At 34.6% G+C, this 21,552-nt stretch overlaps 3 protein-coding genes across 3 annotated transcripts; 2 read left to right on the top strand and 1 right to left on the bottom strand.

Moving 5' to 3' along the window:
• Positions 1 to 646: 646 nt before the first annotated feature.
• Positions 647 to 2,934, bottom strand: LOC118056199 (uncharacterized). The gene is made up of 3 exons (XM_035068347.2): positions 2,331 to 2,934; positions 1,437 to 1,775; positions 647 to 1,307 (listed from the first exon to the last, which is right to left on the bottom strand). The coding sequence occupies exons 1-3, from the start codon at positions 2,616 to 2,618 to the stop codon at positions 810 to 812; spliced, it is 1,125 nt and encodes a 374-aa protein (XP_034924238.1). The 5' UTR covers positions 2,619 to 2,934; the 3' UTR covers positions 647 to 809.
• A 7,115-nt stretch (positions 2,935 to 10,049) lies between these two features.
• Positions 10,050 to 12,197, top strand: LOC118056197 (outer envelope pore protein 24A, chloroplastic). Its single transcript, XM_035068345.2, has 3 exons — positions 10,050 to 10,354; positions 10,716 to 11,075; positions 11,855 to 12,197. Exons 1-3 carry the CDS (start codon positions 10,157 to 10,159, stop codon positions 11,933 to 11,935), a joined length of 639 nt encoding a protein of 212 aa, XP_034924236.1. The 5' UTR covers positions 10,050 to 10,156; the 3' UTR covers positions 11,936 to 12,197.
• A 3,809-nt stretch (positions 12,198 to 16,006) lies between these two features.
• On the top strand, positions 16,007 to 20,551 carry LOC118056196 (uncharacterized). Its single transcript, XM_035068344.2, has 11 exons — positions 16,007 to 16,741; positions 16,834 to 16,888; positions 16,995 to 17,094; positions 17,197 to 17,437; positions 17,566 to 17,619; positions 17,703 to 17,842; positions 18,171 to 18,771; positions 18,955 to 19,069; positions 19,327 to 19,376; positions 19,572 to 19,715; positions 20,057 to 20,551. Exons 1-11 carry the CDS (start codon positions 16,151 to 16,153, stop codon positions 20,330 to 20,332), a joined length of 2,367 nt encoding a protein of 788 aa, XP_034924235.1. The 5' UTR covers positions 16,007 to 16,150; the 3' UTR covers positions 20,333 to 20,551.
• Positions 20,552 to 21,552: the final 1,001 nt, after the last annotated feature.

The raw sequence follows: 21,552 nt of genomic DNA, 5'->3' as shown, positions 1-21,552 counted from the left end.
GTTGGTGGCGTCATTTGTATGCATTTATGTCCAGGTGGGTTATGCAAAGCTGGAAATCGGTTACATTTGTTTCCATCGGCTGTTCTACTTTTGACTCTGTAGTCATTGACAAGGGGTCTGGCCTGGGAGGGGGCTCTTGGGGGGGTTTGGTCGGCAATCGATGCGTACCGCTACCCAAAATAGGTAGTTGCTCCACTAATGAAGAAGAAGAAGAAGTCCTCTTAATGTAGGTTGTTTGCTGAGCTAATCGTTAGAGCAATTTTGCAACATGAAAGCCCCTGCAAGTTGCAACCAAGTACCCTATTTGTACGAGGTTGTTGTTGTTGTTATGCATGGAAGTAGGGAACTTGAGAAACTAATCAAGCAAAACGCATCCAATGGTCTTTCACTTGACTCTTTCTTTGAGACAAGGCACCCACTTTTCCTTAAATCATAATATTTACCAAATACCATCTCATATTTATCACATTCTGAACGAATTACTTGTTGGGTTGGTTCCATTCAGGTTAGATGTAGAATAGATGCGTGTAAACATGTAAATTCAACAATTTATTCTTGATGTATTTTACAAGAAAATTAACCTGTTTCTTTAATTTGATGGAATAAAAAAGATGTTTCAGAGATAAATTTGTTGGGTCGTCTTCTTCTTTCAATGAATGGTTCTGTATATTTTAAGAAAAAAATATTTCTCACTTCCTACATTCATAACCTTTTTAAGAAAACTTCTCAGCTTCCAACTCACCTATATATACAGGGATTTTCCTTTGAGTTACATTTGTTTCCCGTAACTCAAACAAATTGTAATATGGTCACAGCTCTCCACCCTCTTGTTCTCTCTTAAGATCAGCAGGGGGTAAAAAGCAATCCATCGACAACCCACATATGTTAAAATCAACTTCTTCAATCATCCATGTTTCCTCTATTTTCCTCTTATGATTATGTGATGCTCCATATCTGTAAAGTGTTGCGATGGTCTTTCCACTATGTGCTATATTGATGCCTTCAACGTATCTGTAATCTCCGATCACTGACTCTATACTTGTCTCCCAAAACACATTATCATTTCCTTTAATCGGTTTCATCTTCACTAGTTTCGTGTCCTCGAATTTGACAAGCAGTCCCGTTCTTTGGCTGAAGTAGCCCCATATTGTATGGTGTACGATTTCTGTGTTGGATGAACTTTGAGCTTTAAGGGTGTTTGAGTCGGTCTCAAGCTTGAGTACAAAGCAGTCTTCATTGTTCACTGCCTTCTCTGCAACGCATGCTGCTTCTAAGAACAAGTTGGCGGTGCACCTTGGATCCAATCCCTATTGGCATCACAAAGAAAACCATCTTCAATCATCTTGACATTCCCAAAAGATACGGAATCAATAGTCTTAGATTACATACAGCGATTATTTTGTCTCTAGAAGATACACATTCAGAGAAGGTTATACCTGGAAGAACCGCCGCAAGGGTCTTGGAGGACCTCTATTAGCATGAGACGCCTGAGACGAGGATTGGTTCCAAGCAACCTTTCCATCACTGCCTGCACTGACCTTGTAACCCGAAACAACTAGTTCTAGGTACCATAAATCAGGGTTTTTTTGCCATAGCACAAACCCTCCAACCTCGGACTTTCCTCCTGGGTGCACACTGTCATCACCTTGGTGCATTTCTGATGCACCCATCTTCACCTGCCCTACTGCATACATGCTTTTCACTGAATTCAGTGCCAACGATCCTCCAATTGCTGCTATATATTGTTGTACTATGTATTTCGCGGTAGAGGCTTCCTGTTCACGAAACAAGTCACTGTTAGTAAACTATCCATGCATTGTTAATCACAAGTAACATTTCCAGGTCCAGTTGAAGGCATCGAGCTGCGTTCTCATCAGCCTAGCTAATCAATCAAAAGTAGAATGAAAAGTTGTAGTTTTAGAAATGTTGAGGGTTAATGTTTCCCCTTTCATTGTTTCCTTTCTCTTCCAATTCTTTTTTTTTTTTTATGTTTTTTTCAGAAATGAAGCGTGATGTAATTAAGTGATCAACATCCTTATAGCCATAGCAGGCGTATAGGTGAGTTAATAACATGCTGAAACTGCCAATGATTCTCAATTTTGAAAATGCTGCGTGGGACCTTAACCTTTTCAGGGAATGTTTTCAAAACAACGAAGCATGCTCACCATTATAGCACACCAAGATTTTCAGATAATCTCTCAAATTACATGAAGTCCAGCAATGAATTCCGTACCTTAATTATGTACCTTCCATTTCCATGCTCAGATTTAACCAAAAAAGAAAAGAAAGGAAGAAAAACTTGAAGAGGAAAATGGAAGAGTCATACATACAATGTTACAATCTTTAAGAGGACGAGTGAGAGGCTGGTCAGGGTTCACCTGAAAAGGAATAAGAGGAGAGCCAACAAGCTTAAGCAATGCTATAAATTCACTATCTGATTTAGATTGGAGATGGGTTGATTTATCAGCAGCAGCTTGAGCTCTCATCAATGCGCGCATGTTTTGCCAACGAGAAGCTGAACTGTTGCCCATTTTTGTGAACATCTCTTCAGGTATAGGCACCTCCAAGACGGTGTCAAGTGCATGTTCCCTGTCATAATTAGGACACAACTTCCTCATAGAATTCCAGGAAAAAACCCTTTTCACTTTGATTGAATCCAAGAGAACAACCCAACAGGATAGAGAGAGTAGGAAATGAAATCTAAATCTTGATTGAAATGCCGGGCAATCAACGACAGGGAGATGAAAGACTGCGTCCTTTTCTTTTTCCTTTTCCTGTCTGGGGTGTTCCTTGCGCGTAGCAATCGTGGGTGCACGATTTCAGGGGTTTCTTCAATGTTTGCTAAATTTGGGGAGCAGATGGCACCTTGCTATTGGACTAGTTTCAACTTGCCCCCATCTCATCTAGCCAACCAAAACCCCACTTGTTGCTAGATTCTCGACCTGTTTGCTTCGGTCTCCTGTCTCAAACTAAATTGGCGATCATATGTTATCATATCGACACTCGATATTGGCCAAGTATCTAGCAACGCTATTTGTTTCTTTAAAGTTATATTAAATTTTTAATATAGCAATAATTTTATTTAAAATTAAAAAATAAAAAAATATTTGATATCCTCTAAAATACCTTTTAAATAAGATATATACATTAATAGTTAATGTTTTAGCTTTAATGAGGGGACTTGATAGACTGAACTTAATTCCATCATTTTTTTCTGTTTCTTAATCGATCAAATCCTTCAACTTTCGAAGTACACTTTTGTGACAACTACCATGAAAATACAATTTTTTTTTTTTTATATATATAACACAAAAATGCATTACATATTGATATAAAAGAGATCATCTGGATGATTTTCCTAAGATGATAGACTCCAAAGCTTTTAAAATAAAGATTAATTTGTCACTTAGACCCAATAAAGCTGGAGCACATCCAGATTGGATTCATGAAAATAAAGAGTTTCTAATCCAAAAATTGGGTTCCCAATATCCATAGTGTGAATATTTAGATCAAGAGATCGAATCTGGCTCATATATAACCCGCAGGCTTCAATCCTTGATTCACGATTGGATCTACACCAAGAATAAGGTTTTTTTTAGTGTAAACAGCTTTCCATCATTGTCAAAAAAACAAGAAGAAGAAGGTTGACAGCTGGTTTGATCTATCTATAGAACTTGGGTTACCTGTTTAGCCTATTTTGCAGTTCATATATTCTTAAAAAAGAGGTGAATATATATAATTGTTATTTGGGTTCAATTGGCTTACATTTTGTGAACCATCTTCACACTCCAGCTAATACAGTTAACCTGCTGCTGCTGAGCTAGAATTTTTCCTGGTTTCTTGCTTAGTGATGGGGTCAAAGATCCAAAACGCGTGTGCATGAACTGAGGCAGAAAACTTCCTTCGTTTTATATATTTTATTTTTGTATTGTAGCTTGTGCATTCTTGTCCAGGTGTTCATCAGATGGTGAACTACGTACGTGACTGCAAATTGCAAGGTCCTCGAGTAGAATGTAGGGTTTTTTTTTTTGCCATCTCAGCAATGGCTCCAGTACTGAAAATGACACCCAAACTTGGAAAGTGGAACATAAGAGCAATTGAAAAATGTTTGGGGGACCTGACTGCTATATTTTTTTTTTCGAGTTTGGGTCTGAGTGGGAATGAGTCAAGATAACTACGGCTGTATACAACCCTTGTCTCCTTGGCAATATTATCTCAACAATAGAAAACAAGAGCAGGATTTGCAGACTCGAGAGAGCTACGGCCAGGCCAAGTCGCAAGCCATGATCCAAATACATCTTGCTACCAAAAAGTTAACATGTCAAGCATCTTGAAACTATTTTCTAAACAATTTTTTGGCCCTGGGCAACAAGCATGGTCTCGACTGCTTCTTTCACGTATCTCTCAATGGCATTTCCTAAAACTTTCTATCTTGTCTTCGAGATCCATGGAAGATAATAGGAGGCATCTCTGAAAATGATGGTGGTTTATTCCAGCCATGTCTCTTTTTTTTCAACAAAACATGTCTCTGTTTTTTCTACTGTAAAACAATAATCAAACACCACCGGCTAGTAAACTTGCTTACAGGTTGTATTGAAAATTAATATAGGGAATTGAGTCATTTCTATCACTATTAGGGAGTGTGCTCTCTCATTTTGCATAAACATAGAAATCATGATTAAAATCATTCACAGCCTTCATTTTTATGCTTGAGAATTACTGATCCAACTCACTAATTAACCCAAATCTCATATATTTGAATGATACGTACGGTCACTCTGGAATTCCATATTGTAGGGCAATGACCATACATCATCACTTGGATGTGGTCATTCTAACCAGGCGTGCAGATCCTTTAAATTAATACTTTTGAAACCCAGTGGGTACAAGCTGTTGTCTTTCATCTTGAATGTCGGCCTCTCTCCATTATATATCCAGCCTCTTATAGCTAAGCCTTAGCACGTTGTCTCAAAGCTACAGACGTTCTCATGGTCATGAACTTCCACAAGATGCCTAATCGTCTCAAGCACAAGCTCTCTCGTATTATCACCTCATTCCAACTCTGTAGATCCAAAGATCCTTCTTGTCCCGAAGCCCCAGCTCCAGCTATCCACAGGCTCTCTCCTTTCAACCCTAAAGCACTTGACATCAATTACCCTTGTAACCTCCCAGCACCACCACCATCAACACCTTATTACAAATATTGCCAAGTGTCAAGGAAGACCATGTCCGTCGGCTGCAAATGCCAATCACGATCGTGCCCGCGCTGCTGCATGTCAGAATATTGGAGCATTGAATCGCCACATTTTGCATGCAAGGAAGAAGCCAGGCGGCAAGCCAAACCTCACCTAAACGTGCCCTTCTCATTTTCTGATGAGAGTGGGGACATGTCACCCTTTATGGTAACTGGAAAAAACAAAAACAGAGAAATTAATATCAAGAAAAACAAGGTCAAGACAGGTGTCTTGTCTGTTGATACTAGTGGATGCTTTAGCAGTACTGATGTTGCTGGTGAAGAAAATGAAACCCTACTTTGTTCTTCAAGAAGTTTCTCCTATGATTAGTCTTGTGAATTCAGCCATTCATTGGATACTATAGCCAGGCAATCAGAATATCATGAAGCGTTTAATAAGCCTATAGGGAACAAGAAAGTGAGTAACCTAAAGAACATTAAAAAGCTTGGACACCAAGTTTCATTGAACAGGTGGAAAAGATCAAAGACTGTGACGTCTCCAGAGATTCCTTCACCTATGAGATCATCCGTTTTGAAGCGTGTGATATCACGCAAGGTTGATGGGAGAGTGGAGGAGAGCGTGGCGGTGGTGAAGAAATCGCAGAACCCACACCGGGACTTTAAGAGAGGTCAATGTTGGAGATGATATTAGAAAGGCAAATATTTGAGGCCGAGGATTTAGAGGAACTTTTGCAGTGTTTTTTGTCCTTGAATTCGAGACAGTATCATGGAGTTATCGTGCAGGCATTCTCGGAGGTTTGGGAGATTGTTTTCTGTGATTCTCCTGTAAAGAAGAGAGCTTCTATCAGAAATTAAGATAGAAGAAAGGGGTGGGCAACATGATCCTCTTTTTCATTACATTTTTTTTTTCAATTAATAGGTAGCTCGATGTTATATTTGTTTGCAAATGATTTCTTTTTCCCACTTGATAGCGAGCGTGAGAAATGAAAGTTACAATAATGAACGCACTTCGCAAATTAACTATATGCTCTTTCTCTACTTGTGCTACTTTTTCCTATATGAAATCATGCTACCATCTTTCTTATTATTATAATTTCTTCCATTTAGGATGTATAATATATGATGTTTTTTTAAGGTGGTAAAAGTATCCTCTACCTTGGAAATGATAGAACACAAATTTGATCTTCCAAAAATATACTTGTTAAAAGAGCTTTTACATTCACGCTTCCACCCGAAAATTAATTTGTCTCGAGTTAAATAGACATGTAGATATTCTCAGTGAAAACCCAAAAAAATTTATTTATGCAGACATAAAAGGATTTTAAAAATATTCTTGTGTGTGATTAAGAAAATAAAAATCTTTTATACATTAATATTAAGATATCTTGTTAGTAATTTTTTTGGTTGATTGGTTATGCAATCTACAACCCACAAAAAATATTTTATTGTGGTTGATTATTTACTTGATGTATAAAATGTTGATACGATGCACAGAAAGTTGACGAGATCAATTGCTAGGCGATAATAATTAATGGCCAAAAAAAAAGAGGATTAATTCTAACCATGGTAGGAGGGATGAGAACCAGCTAAGCATCTTTTAATGAATAAAAGAGAACATGTAGGCCGAAAACTGGGATTCTCTTTCGTCTTGACATAAAGCTAACATCATTGGAAATTCCAAGCACAAATAAACATTTGTTCATTGGCTTGGGACAAGAACACATGATTGTTGTTACAACATGCTTCAATCTCAAGTAAAGAGGCAAGAAAAGTATAAACAAAGTTAATCCTATTCTCTAGCTCTCAGTGATCAGTAAACAAAGCTGAATTCATCTGTGTTATGGTAGCTTCACTCCTGATCTCAGGCACACCTTGCCCTAGATTTAGACGTGCCAAAACTATTCTATACATTCATTTTGCCGTTCTAGAAAGCATCAAACAGCCACTCAAATATCTAAAAGAATCACTCTCGAAAAGTGAAAAGAAAATGGAAAGATTTAATGTACAATGGATAAAAGCTTCATCCTTTGTTTAATCGAAATTTACCTGTTTGTTACTGCTAGACCCTGTAAAAGAAGCCCTGTCATTCTCGAAAGTCTTGACATCACAAAGCTTTCCGCCAGCCTCATCAGCAAAAACTATCTTTCTCTTCTCCTTGTGGACAGCATTCCCAGAAAAGTTGCAGAAGCCTTGTCGGTCAGTTTCTGAGATCAATCAAATAAAATATCAGCAAATAGCTCACATCATAATTAAGTATATGACTGCTGTAAGTTTTTCAAACGCATGCACTGAAACAAGTGTATGACAAGAAACAAACCATAATTTTACAAAATCGGTTGCAATCCCTTGCCAGGATGGAAAGCCATCTTCTTGCACTTTCTTCCACTCTAGTTGCATTTTGAATTCACCTCCCAAATCAAGAGAATTTACGCTATAGCATACTGTACATACCTGCAGCCATAAAGCCAAACGCAAAGAAAAGCAACCAAAAACATGTAAGAAAACATCGTCGTTATTAACATTCCGCACAGTTTGTATTTTACCATAAAAAATTTGAGCTTCCAATGATAGTGAAAAGAAATCGGTTTTACCAAAACTCTAATCAATTTCACATGCTAACAAAGATGTGCCAGGACTGCAAGGACACAAAACACAGATGATATCAAGTCAATTGTGTGGTTTTATCTAATATTATATTTGAGTTGAATACACAAAGGTTTTCAAATTGAGAAATTCCTTGACCGTTTGTCATTAAAGCCTCTATGTCAAAGAACCAAAAGCTTAAGCTATTAGATAATGTTTCTAAAAGCCGCCTGGCTAAACTGCGCTGAAGTGTTTATCAGAACTCAAAATCATCATTCTTAGCTTAGCCAAAACACCTTCCACTCTTACGAAAAACGGACAAGGCAAAACATCTGATTAAAAGAAGAGAGAGAGAGCAGAGTGTGACTGTATAATTTATTGGTCTAGACATGGAAGCAATCCACTGAGTGAATGGAAAAGTGTCACACAAGTATAAAGAGTTACAGTGAGTTCAGAACTCAGAAATATGGGCATTGCGGCAGAGAACTTCATCAAGATGCAAGAGCAAATATTGCAATGCAGGACTGGATGGAGTTGGAGGAAAGTTAATAAAAACTCCAAATCCACCTCGTACTCATGCTGTTATGTGATTAAAATAATTAACCTTAATTTCTCAAATTAAAATAAAAAAGAACTTGGGAAAAGACAAGAGAACACAAGTTTATTTAGTTTCTAAAGGCTGGTGTGTCATGTGTCAAAAATTTTAATAATGAATTTGAACTTGAAACTTGTATAGTCTCTAAAGGGTTTTTATTATTTTAAAAATAATAAAATTTAAATTTTTAACAGTTAATATTATATTAAAAAAATCATCTTTACCTTAATAAGATTATTATAAAGTAAACATGGAGCAGAAAAGGAATTTACCTTGATTCAAGAGTTTGGGCTAGCTCGAAAAGTGAGGGATCTGCACTGAGGGTAAGAGTTAGGTACCGTGCGATTGATAGATAGGGAGACCGGGGAGGAAGAAATGGGGCGCCCGCCTAATACGTTTTTGGCGCCAACTAGATTGTTGTATTTGATTTATCCTTGTATGTAATTTATTTTTATAAATTTATTATTTTTTGTTTAAGGGTTATTTTATAGATTTCCTCGATTTGAATTATTACTTTTGGTCCAACTATCCTCTTGTTTATTGCATTTCTAGACTTCAACTTGAACTTTTCTTTCACGCTTCATTTGAATTATTATCCTCTTGTTTATTGCAATAATTCACACAGATGTTGTTTCGATTTTGTCGAATGCTCCCGGACGGACGGCGGGCTTTAGAAAGGGCGAGTACTGTCGGGGTCGCAAAAGCCCGCAACCCCGCCATCCTGCCATCGCTACTGGCTAGACGATACTGGTGAGTTTATTACAATTTAGACCTCCATTCTATCATCTTTCTTTCTTCCTTTTCACTCCATGGTGACCTTTTTCCTATTACGTGTTTGCGTGTTGGCCAAGTGATGCTACTCGTAAAAAACTGAGAATAACCTCAAAAAAAAAGCGTCCAAGTAGTATAGCTAAATATTGTCAGCAGACGCTAGGAAATATTATACTTAATGCCAATGTGCATGAGTTTTTAATTAAGATTCTAACTCCATTTAAATAACAATTGTAATAGTTGCGTTAATAATGCTCAGCCCTATATAATAGTTAATGCATTGGTTTTTTTTTTTTGTATTTTAATCATTTATTTTTATGTTTAAAATTTTAAAAAATAATTTTTTTATTTTTTATTTATTTCAAATTATTTTTTTAATATTATCATATTGTTTTAATGTTCTGAAATTAAAAATAAAATTAAAATTAAATTAAATTTTAATATTTTTCCAACCAATCCCGTTATTAATACTTTTTGATTGTTGATTTCATTATCATAAAAGCTGCTAAAAACTAGCTTGGTTTTAAGATGAAGCATTGAACAATATTTTATTTTATAAAATGCTGGTTTTTCATCTATCTTTTTATCTTATCTCATTTTTTATTTTTTTATTTTAAAAAATAGGAAAAATAAAAAAATTGATAGAAAGGATTAAGTTATAGATGAATTTAAAAATATATATATATATTTTTTAAATAATTGATTAATAAAAGAATTAAAAGCATGTTTGTTTTTATATTTTAAAAATATTTTTGAAAAATTTTGATATTTTTTTATTTTAAATTAATGTTTTTAATATTTTAATATTTTAAAAAGTAAAAAAATAATAATATTTTAATAAAAAAAAATTTTAAAACATAACCCTCTACAAAGTACAAACTCTTAAAAACCTCGGTCATAACACTCTCTGAAACAATCCCGCGTATAAATAGAACTTTGCATACTTACCAACCACCGATTAATATTGCTGGCACTGATAATCCTCTTGCCTTGTGTTTCTCGTTTTTCACGAAATGAGAGCGTCTTTGAAGGGCAGGTACGAAAATGACAAAAGCACCGGCGCTGCTACTGTCGCCTTCAACACCGGCGATGTTAGGCTTCGGGCTTCTGTAACCGACGCCACCTTCGTCAACGGCCCTAGCTTAAACGGCTTGTCTCTAGCTGTCGAGAAACCTGGCTTCTTCATAGTAGACTACAACGTTCCCAAAAAGGTAACTCCTCCATAAACTCCATTGCTCTGCTTTCTTAATCGCATAAGGTCTGTTTGGTGGCTGACAATTTTGTAGGTAACTAGGGTTTTCGACTGGGCAGGTAGTTTGAACTTGCTTTGCTGACTTTGATTTCGTATCAATTGACTGCGAGTTTGGCTTCCTAACAAAATTAACTTCTTAGGGATTAGGGTTTTTGAATCTCTAAAATAAGGGATTCATTTTTAAAAATCTAGGGTTTCAGCTACTGATTAGTAACATGTTTTTATCCCTTGTAGCTGTGAAAATAAGGAAAGCTAGAATTTTTTTTAGTAAGATTTTGTAACTGACGTTGACTTGATTTTCGACTGGTTTTGTGGTGCAGGATTTTAGGTTTCAGTTTATGAATGCTGTTAAGGTTGGGGACAAGCCCTTGAATCTGACATACATTCATAGTAGAGGGGATAAACGTACAATTTTGGACGGGACTCTTGTGATTGATTCAGCGAACAAAATATCTGCTAATTATATGGTCGGGACGGAGAATTGCAAGTTAAAGTATACTTATGCGCATCGTGGGCTGATGACATTTGAGCCGTGTTATGACTTGGCAAAGAATTCATGGGATTTTGCGGTATCTCAGAAGGTCTATGGTGATGATGTGCTCAAGGCTACGTATCAAACGTCAAGCAAGAATCTGGGCTTGGAGTGGTCAACGAATTCAAAGCTGAATGGGAACTTCAAGGTAATCTCTTGAATTAATATGCTTATTGGCTAGTTGCTGGAATTCGGTTTCTAAATTAATGAGTAAAATCAAGAAGTAGAAGTTGAAAACAGCACCAGTTGAAATTACTGTAGGTTCTCATTCTAATTGATAGTAACTTGTATGAGCCTCATCTTGGAATTGAGCATAAATTTAGCAATCTATTGCATGCTTTAAGAATTTGATCCTCCATTAAACTGGACATGGTTATAGTTTTGGATCTTAAAGGTATCGGTTCATTGATAGGAATTGTGTTTCTAGAGTACTCTTGGTTTGCATGCTGTATCTCCATCTTATAATTCCTAGATGCATCTTATTGATTCTGCAACACAAGCATGTTTGTTTTTTCTAGGTTTTCAATTGAATTATAACTGACAATGTTCTGTTCGTGGAAAGCATAATATTTATATTTTGCTTCCATTTTTCAATCACGAAAAGGCACTGGCATGTTGATGTTCTTTTAAAGAGAATTCTGAATCAATGACTAGAGTTTTCAATAAAATACCTATACTTTTTATGGCTTGAAGCAATAGATGTCTGGGATTGCTGGTGATATCACAAAATGGGTGGTTACTTAACTTTCAGCTATTTGGATGCTAGGTTGATGCTTGTGAGCTGCTTAATTTTATCTGGTGGTTGTTGTGTGCTTTGACCTGTTTGGATAAGCCTCTTTAAGCATTTCTAGGATTCCAAAATCTTCTCTATTTTATGTGATTTTAACTCAAAAATAATATTCTAAACTTGGCCCTTCTTTATCCCAGTTTTCTGCATCCGTCAATTTGGCTGAGGAGTCAAAAATGCCAAAATTAAGTGCTGAGAGTATGTGGAACTTTGAGATGTGACATGTTTCATCAATATTCTTTCTTGGTTGTAACATTTACTGGTTATTTAAACAAACAGCTCCACCTCCGGCTGTGCCCTCATGTTTCATCAGTATTCTTTCTTGGTTGCAACATTTACCGGTTATTTAAACAAACAGCTCCACCTCCGGCTGTGCCCCAATGTTTTATCGGTATTCTTTCTTGGTTGTAACATTTACCAGTTATTTAAACAAACAGCTCCACCTCTGGCTGCGCCCCCAGTTGCCTTGAGCATTTTTTTTCCTTGAATATTGCCAATAGTTATAACTGAGCTGATCACCTGGCTAGGGGCAGCTCTGTAGCACCATTTTCCAAACTGTTAAATCTCTCTTTTGAGATATGCATTCGGTCCCTTTTGTTGCAATATCTTGTATCTTATGTGTGTTCTCCTTTTGCGAGGATGGAAGATTATGGTTATGGTGAGGTTAGTGACATATTTTTGCATGGGTATGGTATATAAGATTGGGTCTCATCTGAGGAAACTGCAGAAATGCTGAGTGGTTTATGCTTGCAAGTTTAGGAGTTGTTTATCAAGACATGGCTCAACCTGGTAGTTCTTAATCTATTCTAGACCTGGTAGTTCTTGGCCAGGTCATCCTCATCCAAGGCGCAACCTAGTTCTCGATCCAGGCATTCTCGATCGGGTTGAGAATGCTTGGGTCGAGAACACTCAGGTCAAAAACTACCTGGTTGAGAAAGTACAGGTCGAGAGTGCATGTGTGGAGAACTATGATATTGAGATTGCTCGTTCTGAAAACGCCTTGATTGAAAACACCCAGTTGAAAACTATGAGGTTGAGAAAGCCCCTCTCAGGAACTGTCAATAGTTCTTGACCTGGGGATTGTGTTCTCGATTCAATTGATACTTGTTTATAATTGTCATGATACTTGTGGAAATCGTGGAAGAATCTCAAACCTTGTCAAATCCTCTGGTCATTTAAGGGGATGATGTGGAGGTTGTTTTTAAAATTATTTTTTATTTGATGATATATTAAAATAATTTTTTTAAAAAATCATTTTATTTTATTTTTATAACATTAGTATAACAAAATGATTTTAAAAAATATTAATTTAAAGTGAACAAAGATTTTCAAAGGCGAGGGATGCCATATGTGACCTAGGCTTGATTGTCTTACCGTTGTAGTATCCTGTTCCCGCAACAGTGAACCTGGAAAGCATCCGTCAATGCTCATCTGTTGTGGTTATAAAAAGTTCAATTTTAGAAAATAAAAATTAAAGTTTCAAGAAAATCATTGACCAGTATGTTCATATTTTATTTTTTAATTTTTTCAAAAGAATTTGATTTTTTAAATGCTTTTCTAAAATATTTTCTTAAATATTAAATTGTTCGTGTATCTTTAATTATTTACTTTTTAAAATAAATTTATATATCTAAACCTTTGTTTTGTTATTGATTTTTTTATTAGATTCTTCAGTTGTGATATTTCTATAGTTCCTCTTTTCTCTTTTCATTTGCATTTTTAAGATGATAGGCTGTATAAATTCTTACAGTGGATGAAAAAATAAGGGGATAAGAGGCAAAATTAAATGTAGTTGAAATAATGAAAATCTCGTTCTCAATTTTAATCACATGTTAACTTTTTTTATTCGATAATTGTGTGTTTACTTTCGTTTTCTTGTTGCGTTTTAACAATGATCAGTATATTAGCCTGTGCTTTGCAATGGTTAATATTAAATTTTTAAAAGTATAAAAAAAAAATATTAAGAATGTAAAGAATATTTTAATGGTGTTATTAGTGGATTAATTTTTAAATTTCTATTTAATTTTTTTTCAAATCTAAGGCACTTAGATCTAGCTGCTGATATGGTTGCAAGACCCGTGTGTTTTTTTTTTTTTTTTAAATATAGAACTTCACTTGTAATTGTTCTAAAAACATATTTATTTTGTATTTTTATCTTTGTTTTTCTAACTAGATATATTTTTATTTTTTTTCTTCTATTTTAGAACACTAACAACACGTATTCCTAAAATTCATTCAATTAATTTTTTATTAATCTCCAATTTTAGTGAAGAAATCATATACAAAATTGCACAAAAATAAAATAGTTAAAATAAACAATATGTTTTTTTACATACATAGTATTTTTTTTTCTATAACATAATGTATCAATTCAAAATTTTCTCTTATAATTATGTATTTTATTTTTTTTGTATGTACTAGTTATAATGTTATCAAAATGTAAAATAAAAAAGAAACTGCTCAACACCTAGATGAGAATATAAAATTAATATTTTCTTGAAGAACTTAAATAAATCACTTAGAATTCAATATATTTTTTTCATTCTTTTCTTTTGAAATATAATAATTTTATAAATTAAGTTGTATAAACAAAAAAGAATTTTGCACTTGTATTGCGTACGAATGAAAAATCATGCTTTAATAAGGTAATAATTTTTTTCATTCTTTCTTTCTGGAATATAATAATTTTATAAAATAAATTGTATAAATAAAAAGGAGTTTGCAGTTAAGTTGTAATGTATACGACTAAAAAATCATGCTTGAATAAGACAGTGTTTATTTTTGGAGTCTGATCATACTTTTTGAAAAATTTTAAATTTTTTTTACTCAAGCGCGAGTCTGGCAAACCCTAATGCACGGGTATGGCATGATTATTAGGGTTGACGGTTGGGTTTATAAATCATACATGATTTAACAAATAACAAACAAAAAGGACAATGTACACTTTAGTTACCAGGAGAGAAAAAAACACAAACAATCTATTATCGGCAGCAATCTAATAATTGTCTATCTACACGCACCACACCATGTAAAAGAGAGCACGACTGCACATCTAGTAAGACGTTAGATGATCAAATTTGACCACTGAAAAGCATCACACATGCCTTTTAATGACATGGATGCTACTAATTCGTTCAAGAAGAAAAAAAAAGTCAAATAAACATCTCATAAAAAAATAAAAAGTTAAAAGTAAAACTACTATTACAATTCACAGTAAAAACTTCATTGATCTATAGTAATTTCCTCACAACATTTAGTTTTTGTTATAATGAATTTATAAGAAAAGGAAAGAAATTAAATAAACTAATCTCAATCTAAGTTATCCTGCGAGATGTATAACAATATAAAATTCTTGTTTAGAAATGCTTATTTTAGATAGTTACTGAGAGTAAAATAATTTTTAAAAAATTAAGAATTGAACTGATTGACCAGTTAAAAAATTAATGGACCTGGCTGATCTTTTAATTTGTAGAAATGACTTATAAGTAATTTTTTCCTGATTACTTTGTTGTCATAAAATTATCTCATCCACGTATTTAATTAATAAAGATTGCCTTCCTAAAAAGGGCCTGAAAAAGTTTATTGTCTTTTTTTTCAGTGCCTGCAATTTGATAGCGATGATGCCTAGTTCTTACTCACGCTCAAGTTTGGAATTATAGTCATGGATGGGATTTAAAATATTTTTTTGATTAAAAATATATTAAAATAATATATATTTTTAAAATTATTTTTAAAATCAACACAAAATAATAAAAAAATATAAAAAATTAATTTTTAATAAAAATAAATTAAAATTAAAAAAAAACAAAATCACATTTCCAAACAATCCTTAACACGGGTGAGTAGTTAAAAACAAAAAAGTAACTCTCTTGTAAAGAAACAAAACTATCTGGCAAGAGAAAAAAACAAGACAGAAGAGTCTTAAACAGCCCGTAGTTATAGAGTGCTTTTTTTAATTGTATATTTATACAGACAATTCTAAGAGTTAATTTAATATTCTTTTAATTGAAAATAAACTATTTTTTCTTTTAATAAATTTGTTTTAAATCAAATTCCTCATTCACTCCTAGCAATCTCCGTGATGATGAAATTTGTCTAGTAAATATAAACCATAAATAAACGCAAAGAGAGTAACAAAGAAAAAGTCTTCATTAGAATAATAAAAAAAAAATAGTAACTTTTGCTTTTTTAAAAAAAATTATTTGCAGTAAAAAAATAATAAATAGTCGATATAAATATTAAATAGCGAAGGCGACACTTTACATGATCCCCGCTCGCTAATTTTGGCGGTTCAAAATCAGAAAATCCTAATTGTTTTGAAGCATTTGCCGCCTAAATGAGATCCTGATCTCCTTAACAAAAAGAACCCACCCTCCATTTCAACTGGCACAACTAAAACCCTAGCTCTCCTCCGTTGGCAAATCCTTGAACAGAGAATGGACAGCGAAGAAGAACTCCTCCCATCCTCAGATACCGAACAGGCATCCTCTCCTCTCCCTCAAAGAAAATTCAAACGTCTCAAAAAAGCCACCAATACTGTCAAAATCTCTCAAGTTCCCCTCCTCAATCCTCCAAACGACACTCCACCGTCACCTTCACCTTCACCTTCACCTTCACCTTCCATACAACCAACAGACTCCCCCGATCTTGAAGTCCTAGACGCAGAAGAGCAGACCGGGGAAGATTTCATTGAACCGATTTTGAGATCTGAACCTGGTGATCTGGAAAATCTTGAGGAAGGAAACGATTTGGATACTGATTTTAGTGGCTCGGGAAACGAGGATAGTGTAGCTGATGTTAAGAGAGCTCTGGAATTTGATTCCGTGGATGAGGAATTCAATGGACAAGGAATGGAAGAGGAGATTGGGAATTTTAGGACCGAGGAGGATTTGTATAAGAAACTAGCTGATTTTGATGGTTTCGAGGAGCAGAAAGAGAAGAAGAAGAAGAAGAGATCAAAAAGTGGAGATGATGGCTATGGGGATGAGCAGTTTTCGGTTCACACCAACAAAAGAAGGGAAGCGAAGGTATGTGTGTTTTTTGCGTGGCTGTACCAGTAATGAATTTTTCCTTAGTTTTCTTCGATGGATTATTTATAAAGTTGATTTCAATTAAACAGGAAAGAAGAGAGAGACATAAGGAGCTCATTATCGAATCTCAGAAATTGTTGAGAGGTAGAAATTGGACTGTATTAAATTATGCAAGTCTTGTTGTTTCCTGAATATTAGTTACTATTTGGATGCTTTATAAACTCTTTATCTGTGTATTCATCGTGTTTAGAAACTAGAGAAGCGTCATTTAAACCAGTCCCAACTGTTCAAAAGCCCGTATCTTCTGTTTTAGAGAAGATTCGGCTAAGGAAGCGTGAGGTTTCAAAGAAGTGAGTTATGTTCTCTTGGTTTTGACTTTGTGTGAGTTTTTCTTAATCAATGTCTTATTTAATCAATTATTATATTTATTTTGCTACTCTCATGGGTGACAGATTGGTTTCTGTAAACACAAGTTCTTTTAATGAGTCGGATGATGCCTTTTCAAGAGAAGTTGTACTGGAGTGTGGATTTGAAAATGATCTTATTGAGGATATAGAAGTTCAAAAGGTTGCAAGAGCAGACAGTGAAACGAATGCGGATCCTTTTGACGAGGAGAACAGTTTAGATTCCTTGAGTGTTGAAGGTTCTAAGAGGACAGCAAATCACAGTCCTAAAACTATGGCTTCTCTGATGGTGAGTTAAAGACGTCACATTTACTGGTTGAATGTAATTGTCGCTGGTTGGAAGGAGCATGTCTTCTCAAGTTTTAGCTTTTTTAACTTGTTTGTACATACAAGTCTATTAAATCTGTTGAATTGCAGGATTTAAATGGAGAGTCAAAACAAACATTTCGAGCTCCTGTTGATGATACTCAGGTTTCCATCACATTTTTGTTTTGTGGTTGCCACTCTTTAAATGGAATTCCTGTATGTAATGGTTTTTAATATGCATGTTTTAGGATCTGAGGTTTGATTCCCAAAAAAGCACCTCCAAAGATGAGATTTCAGATGATCCACCCAGCAGTCCTATGGAAGGAGTTCAAGCACCGTCCTTACCTGCAATGAACTTGAAGCTCGATTCTGCTCCTTCTGATGAGTTGTAAGTCCTAAAATCTTGCTTCCTTTGCCGTTGCAAGCATCTTATCATCAAACCTGATCATAAGCACGCTTCTAGAGTTTGATTGCTAAAAGTGAGCGTACAAACGTTTTTATCTACCAATGCATGTCCCCAGAAATCACTCCTTGTGTCTAGCACTTCAAACAATCTGTACATTCTATATTCATTTGTCCTGATGCAGGCGCATTCCTTTCTATTTTTGAATGGAAAGTGACTGAAATCTAGAATTATGTAGCTTACCTTGTGAACATCTGATTATTTAATAGCCCACTCTTCTAAAAGTGAAATTGTTGTGTTTTCTGTTAACTAGTTCTGATGAAGAGGACAATGATAAGGAGAACATCGATCCAATCCCACACGGGTTGGCTGATCTATCTTTATCTCCTAAAGGTGATCCTATGAAAGCTTATATTGATGAAGAAGCTGAAGTAGAAGATGACAGTGATCATGATCTAATGCGATTTGGAGATTCTGAGGAAGATGAGGATGACTTGGACTTTGAGGAACTTAATGATATGATAGAAACTGGTTACAAAGAAAAGCCATTTGATAATGAAATTCGCAATCAGCTTCATCAAAAGTGGCTTGAGAAACAGGATGCTGATGGAACAGAAAATCTGTTGCGGAGACTGAAATGTGGTTCTAAACAAAGGGAAACGACTTTGCTTGAAGAGAAAGAATATGAAGGCAAAGAAGATGAAGAAGCTGAAGTAGATGAAGAAGCTGAAGCAGATGAAGAAGAGTTTCTAGATGAGGCTGCAGAAGTTACAAGACATGTTGTCAGGATGAACTTAAAGAAAGCAAAGGAAATGATTTCTCAAATGTTCACAGATAAGGATGATGTATATATATCATCTGATGACGAGGAAACAGAAACGAGGCTTGTTAAGGAGCAACTTTCTTATAAAGCAGTGAGTTTTTAGCAGATCTATAATCATGTTCTCTCAAGAGTTGTGGTTATATATATTCTTCCAATTAGCAAGTCCTATGCTGATACAGATCTTCTGGCCCATAGGTTTTATATGATTTTATGATTTTCTTCTGAATATTATGGTTTCAATTGCAAGATGGTAACTGGTCATGATTTGAAACAGGAAGATCAGGCTACATTCTTGTCACCAGCAGAGGCTGAAGGATCCAAAGAAATCTTTGGTCTTATAAAGAAGCTGAATGGTGTGCATGACACAAGAAAGAAAGCTAAGATAACATGTATGATCTTATATATTTTTATGCATGATCATTTATATATCATATAATCTCTTGGTATCGAGGCAGATTTGGTATATGATCGTGTGGAATGGCATAGAAGGATCCATATAGCTGACCCCAATTAATTTGGGATTGAGACTTGGTTGTTGCTATGATCTGTCACGTCATCTAAATTGTTGACTCATTGCTTCCATGCAACCGAGTTTCAGTTTTACTAGTATGGTTCTGATCTTGTATTCACTATACTTATTTTGCAGCCTATTCTCATATGCGATCCATAACAGGAAATAGGGATATGTCATCAAAGGTAAATGGTTTGCTTTTTTGTCACGATTGATGTCTTGTTGTCTATGCTGTCAATGGCGCATCTTATTTACAGAAGAACCCTAGCACCCTACTCCTTAATGAATATCGCAAATTTGACCATATCAATGTTAATTGAGTCATTTTTTTTTTCTTGCGAATTCCACCGACAATAAATTTCCTTTGGAAAATATTGCAGTCATCTTTTCTAGGGCGGGGGTCAAAAAGTTCTTTGCCATCGTCCCGGAAGCATGGATCAAGCATGGTTCGTTCTTTTGTCTTCGAAAGAGATGATGGCAGTAGCAGGAGTGCAATCTCAATGCCAGAGGATTCTTCAAATTTGGTAAGCTTTAGAAGTTTGCAAAGCTTTAAATAAGCAGAAACGTTATCATAATTTGCTTCATTTTTTTTTGAAGTTATTTTTTTGATTTCAATTTCTTGGGGCAATTCAGATTTTACCATTTGATCCTTATGTAACGTGAGAACAGAAAGGTGGTTCTTCTGTTTATCTGAAACGAGAGTAGAACTAGTTTTATCATTCAAAGCTGCTATAATCCAACTTGGTGATAAACTCAATTTCTTTATCGTGGTCTTCATTTAATTGATGCTGTAGTGCGCAGACATGAAAACATGACGTTGTTTGTTTATCTTTGCAAACTTCAATGGGTTTTATCTGATTTGCAGATCCAGAGTGAGAATAGACCAAGGAAAACTGTTTCGGCCAAGTTCAGTGGCTCGCAAATTAGATCAAGCACCCAAAACACACAAACTGCCACAGAAATGAAATCTGGTCCGTCGCTACACGAGATATTAAGGTGCCCTTCTCTGCAATCTAGCCACCACAAAAGTAACATTATGGCTGGCCAAGTTGAAGCCATATATGATGCTTTCAAATTGGATCGGAATCAGAGAAAGAACGAACCTAGAGTATCTATAAGAACGGCGTATAGTGTCACCTGAGATTATGCTGCCACTGGATACTAAATGCTGTATGGATGTTGATTAGTGTAGACTTCTTTATTGGTGAAATAATACACCTACACTTTTGGTGCTGCTTTGATAAATTATGTGATGCATCTACTTTTGGCAGACAAGTGCAGTGTTTTCTCTTGAATCCCAGAACACGCGATTAGAAATTTGCTCCGGGTCCTACATGAGGGACGCCCATCATTTTTTGCCCCTGAAAGAAAGGATGTGACCTGAGTTATTTAAAACTAAAATCCTGTTTAATTTTGTATTTTAAAATATTTTTAAAAAAATATAATTTTTTTTTAAATTAATATTTTTTTGTTTTTAAATTATTTAGATATGTTGATATTAAAAATAATTTTTTAAAAATAAAAAAAAATTATTTTAATATATTTTTGAGTGAAAAACACTTTAAAAAATAATTACAATCATATTTTTAAAGATGCAGTAAATGATGAATACATGCATTTAAGAAGGTATATAAATTTCTTGTAATAAAGAAGGAAAGCTTTGCCCTAGATAAAGTTCAAGTCTAATTGTGTTTGGTGTTATGGTAGCTTTTGTGGTTGTTTTTTATAAAAAATATTTTTAGTTAAGGTTAGGTTGTTGAAATATATATTTGGTTAAAATTGAGATTTAATAAAAAGTTATTTAATGTGCTTGGTTAAGAATATTTTTGAAATTGAAATTATAAAATAACTAATATGTGTGTGTGTGTCTATATATATATATCCTGCCAGTATAAAATAAACAACATATTACAACAAATGACTGTATAAAATAAATAAATTTGTAAAACAGATTATAACATATTATAAAATAAACACTCAGTACGTGACGTTGTTATACTTGAGAATGATCTAAAAGATTGGATTACAAGTTTCCAGCTTACTGATTTTATGAAAAGATCAAAGAAATATATAATTTAGACAGATTTCTGATGCGAATAAACAAGGTAAGACCAACAATGTTAGGATTCTTGATCAAACACAGAGCATACTTAACGTACATAAAATATAACAAGAATGTAAATAATGAAAATAGAATCTTACTTAAATTTGTAATGTAAATTAATACAAGAGATATTGGGTACATAGGAGAGTGGATATAGGTTACAAGTATGAGTTACAAGGGAAAATAAAATTTTCTCAAGGAAAATGATAGTCTGCCTTCTGAAGATTTAGGAGTCCCTTTTTATAGACGAGTTGACA

The sequence above is a fragment of the Populus alba genome, chromosome 2 (assembly GCF_005239225.2).
Source record: "Populus alba chromosome 2, ASM523922v2, whole genome shotgun sequence".
Lineage (NCBI taxonomy): Eukaryota > Viridiplantae > Streptophyta > Magnoliopsida > Malpighiales > Salicaceae > Populus > Populus alba.
This window is presented reverse-complemented; position numbering and strand designations above follow the sequence as displayed.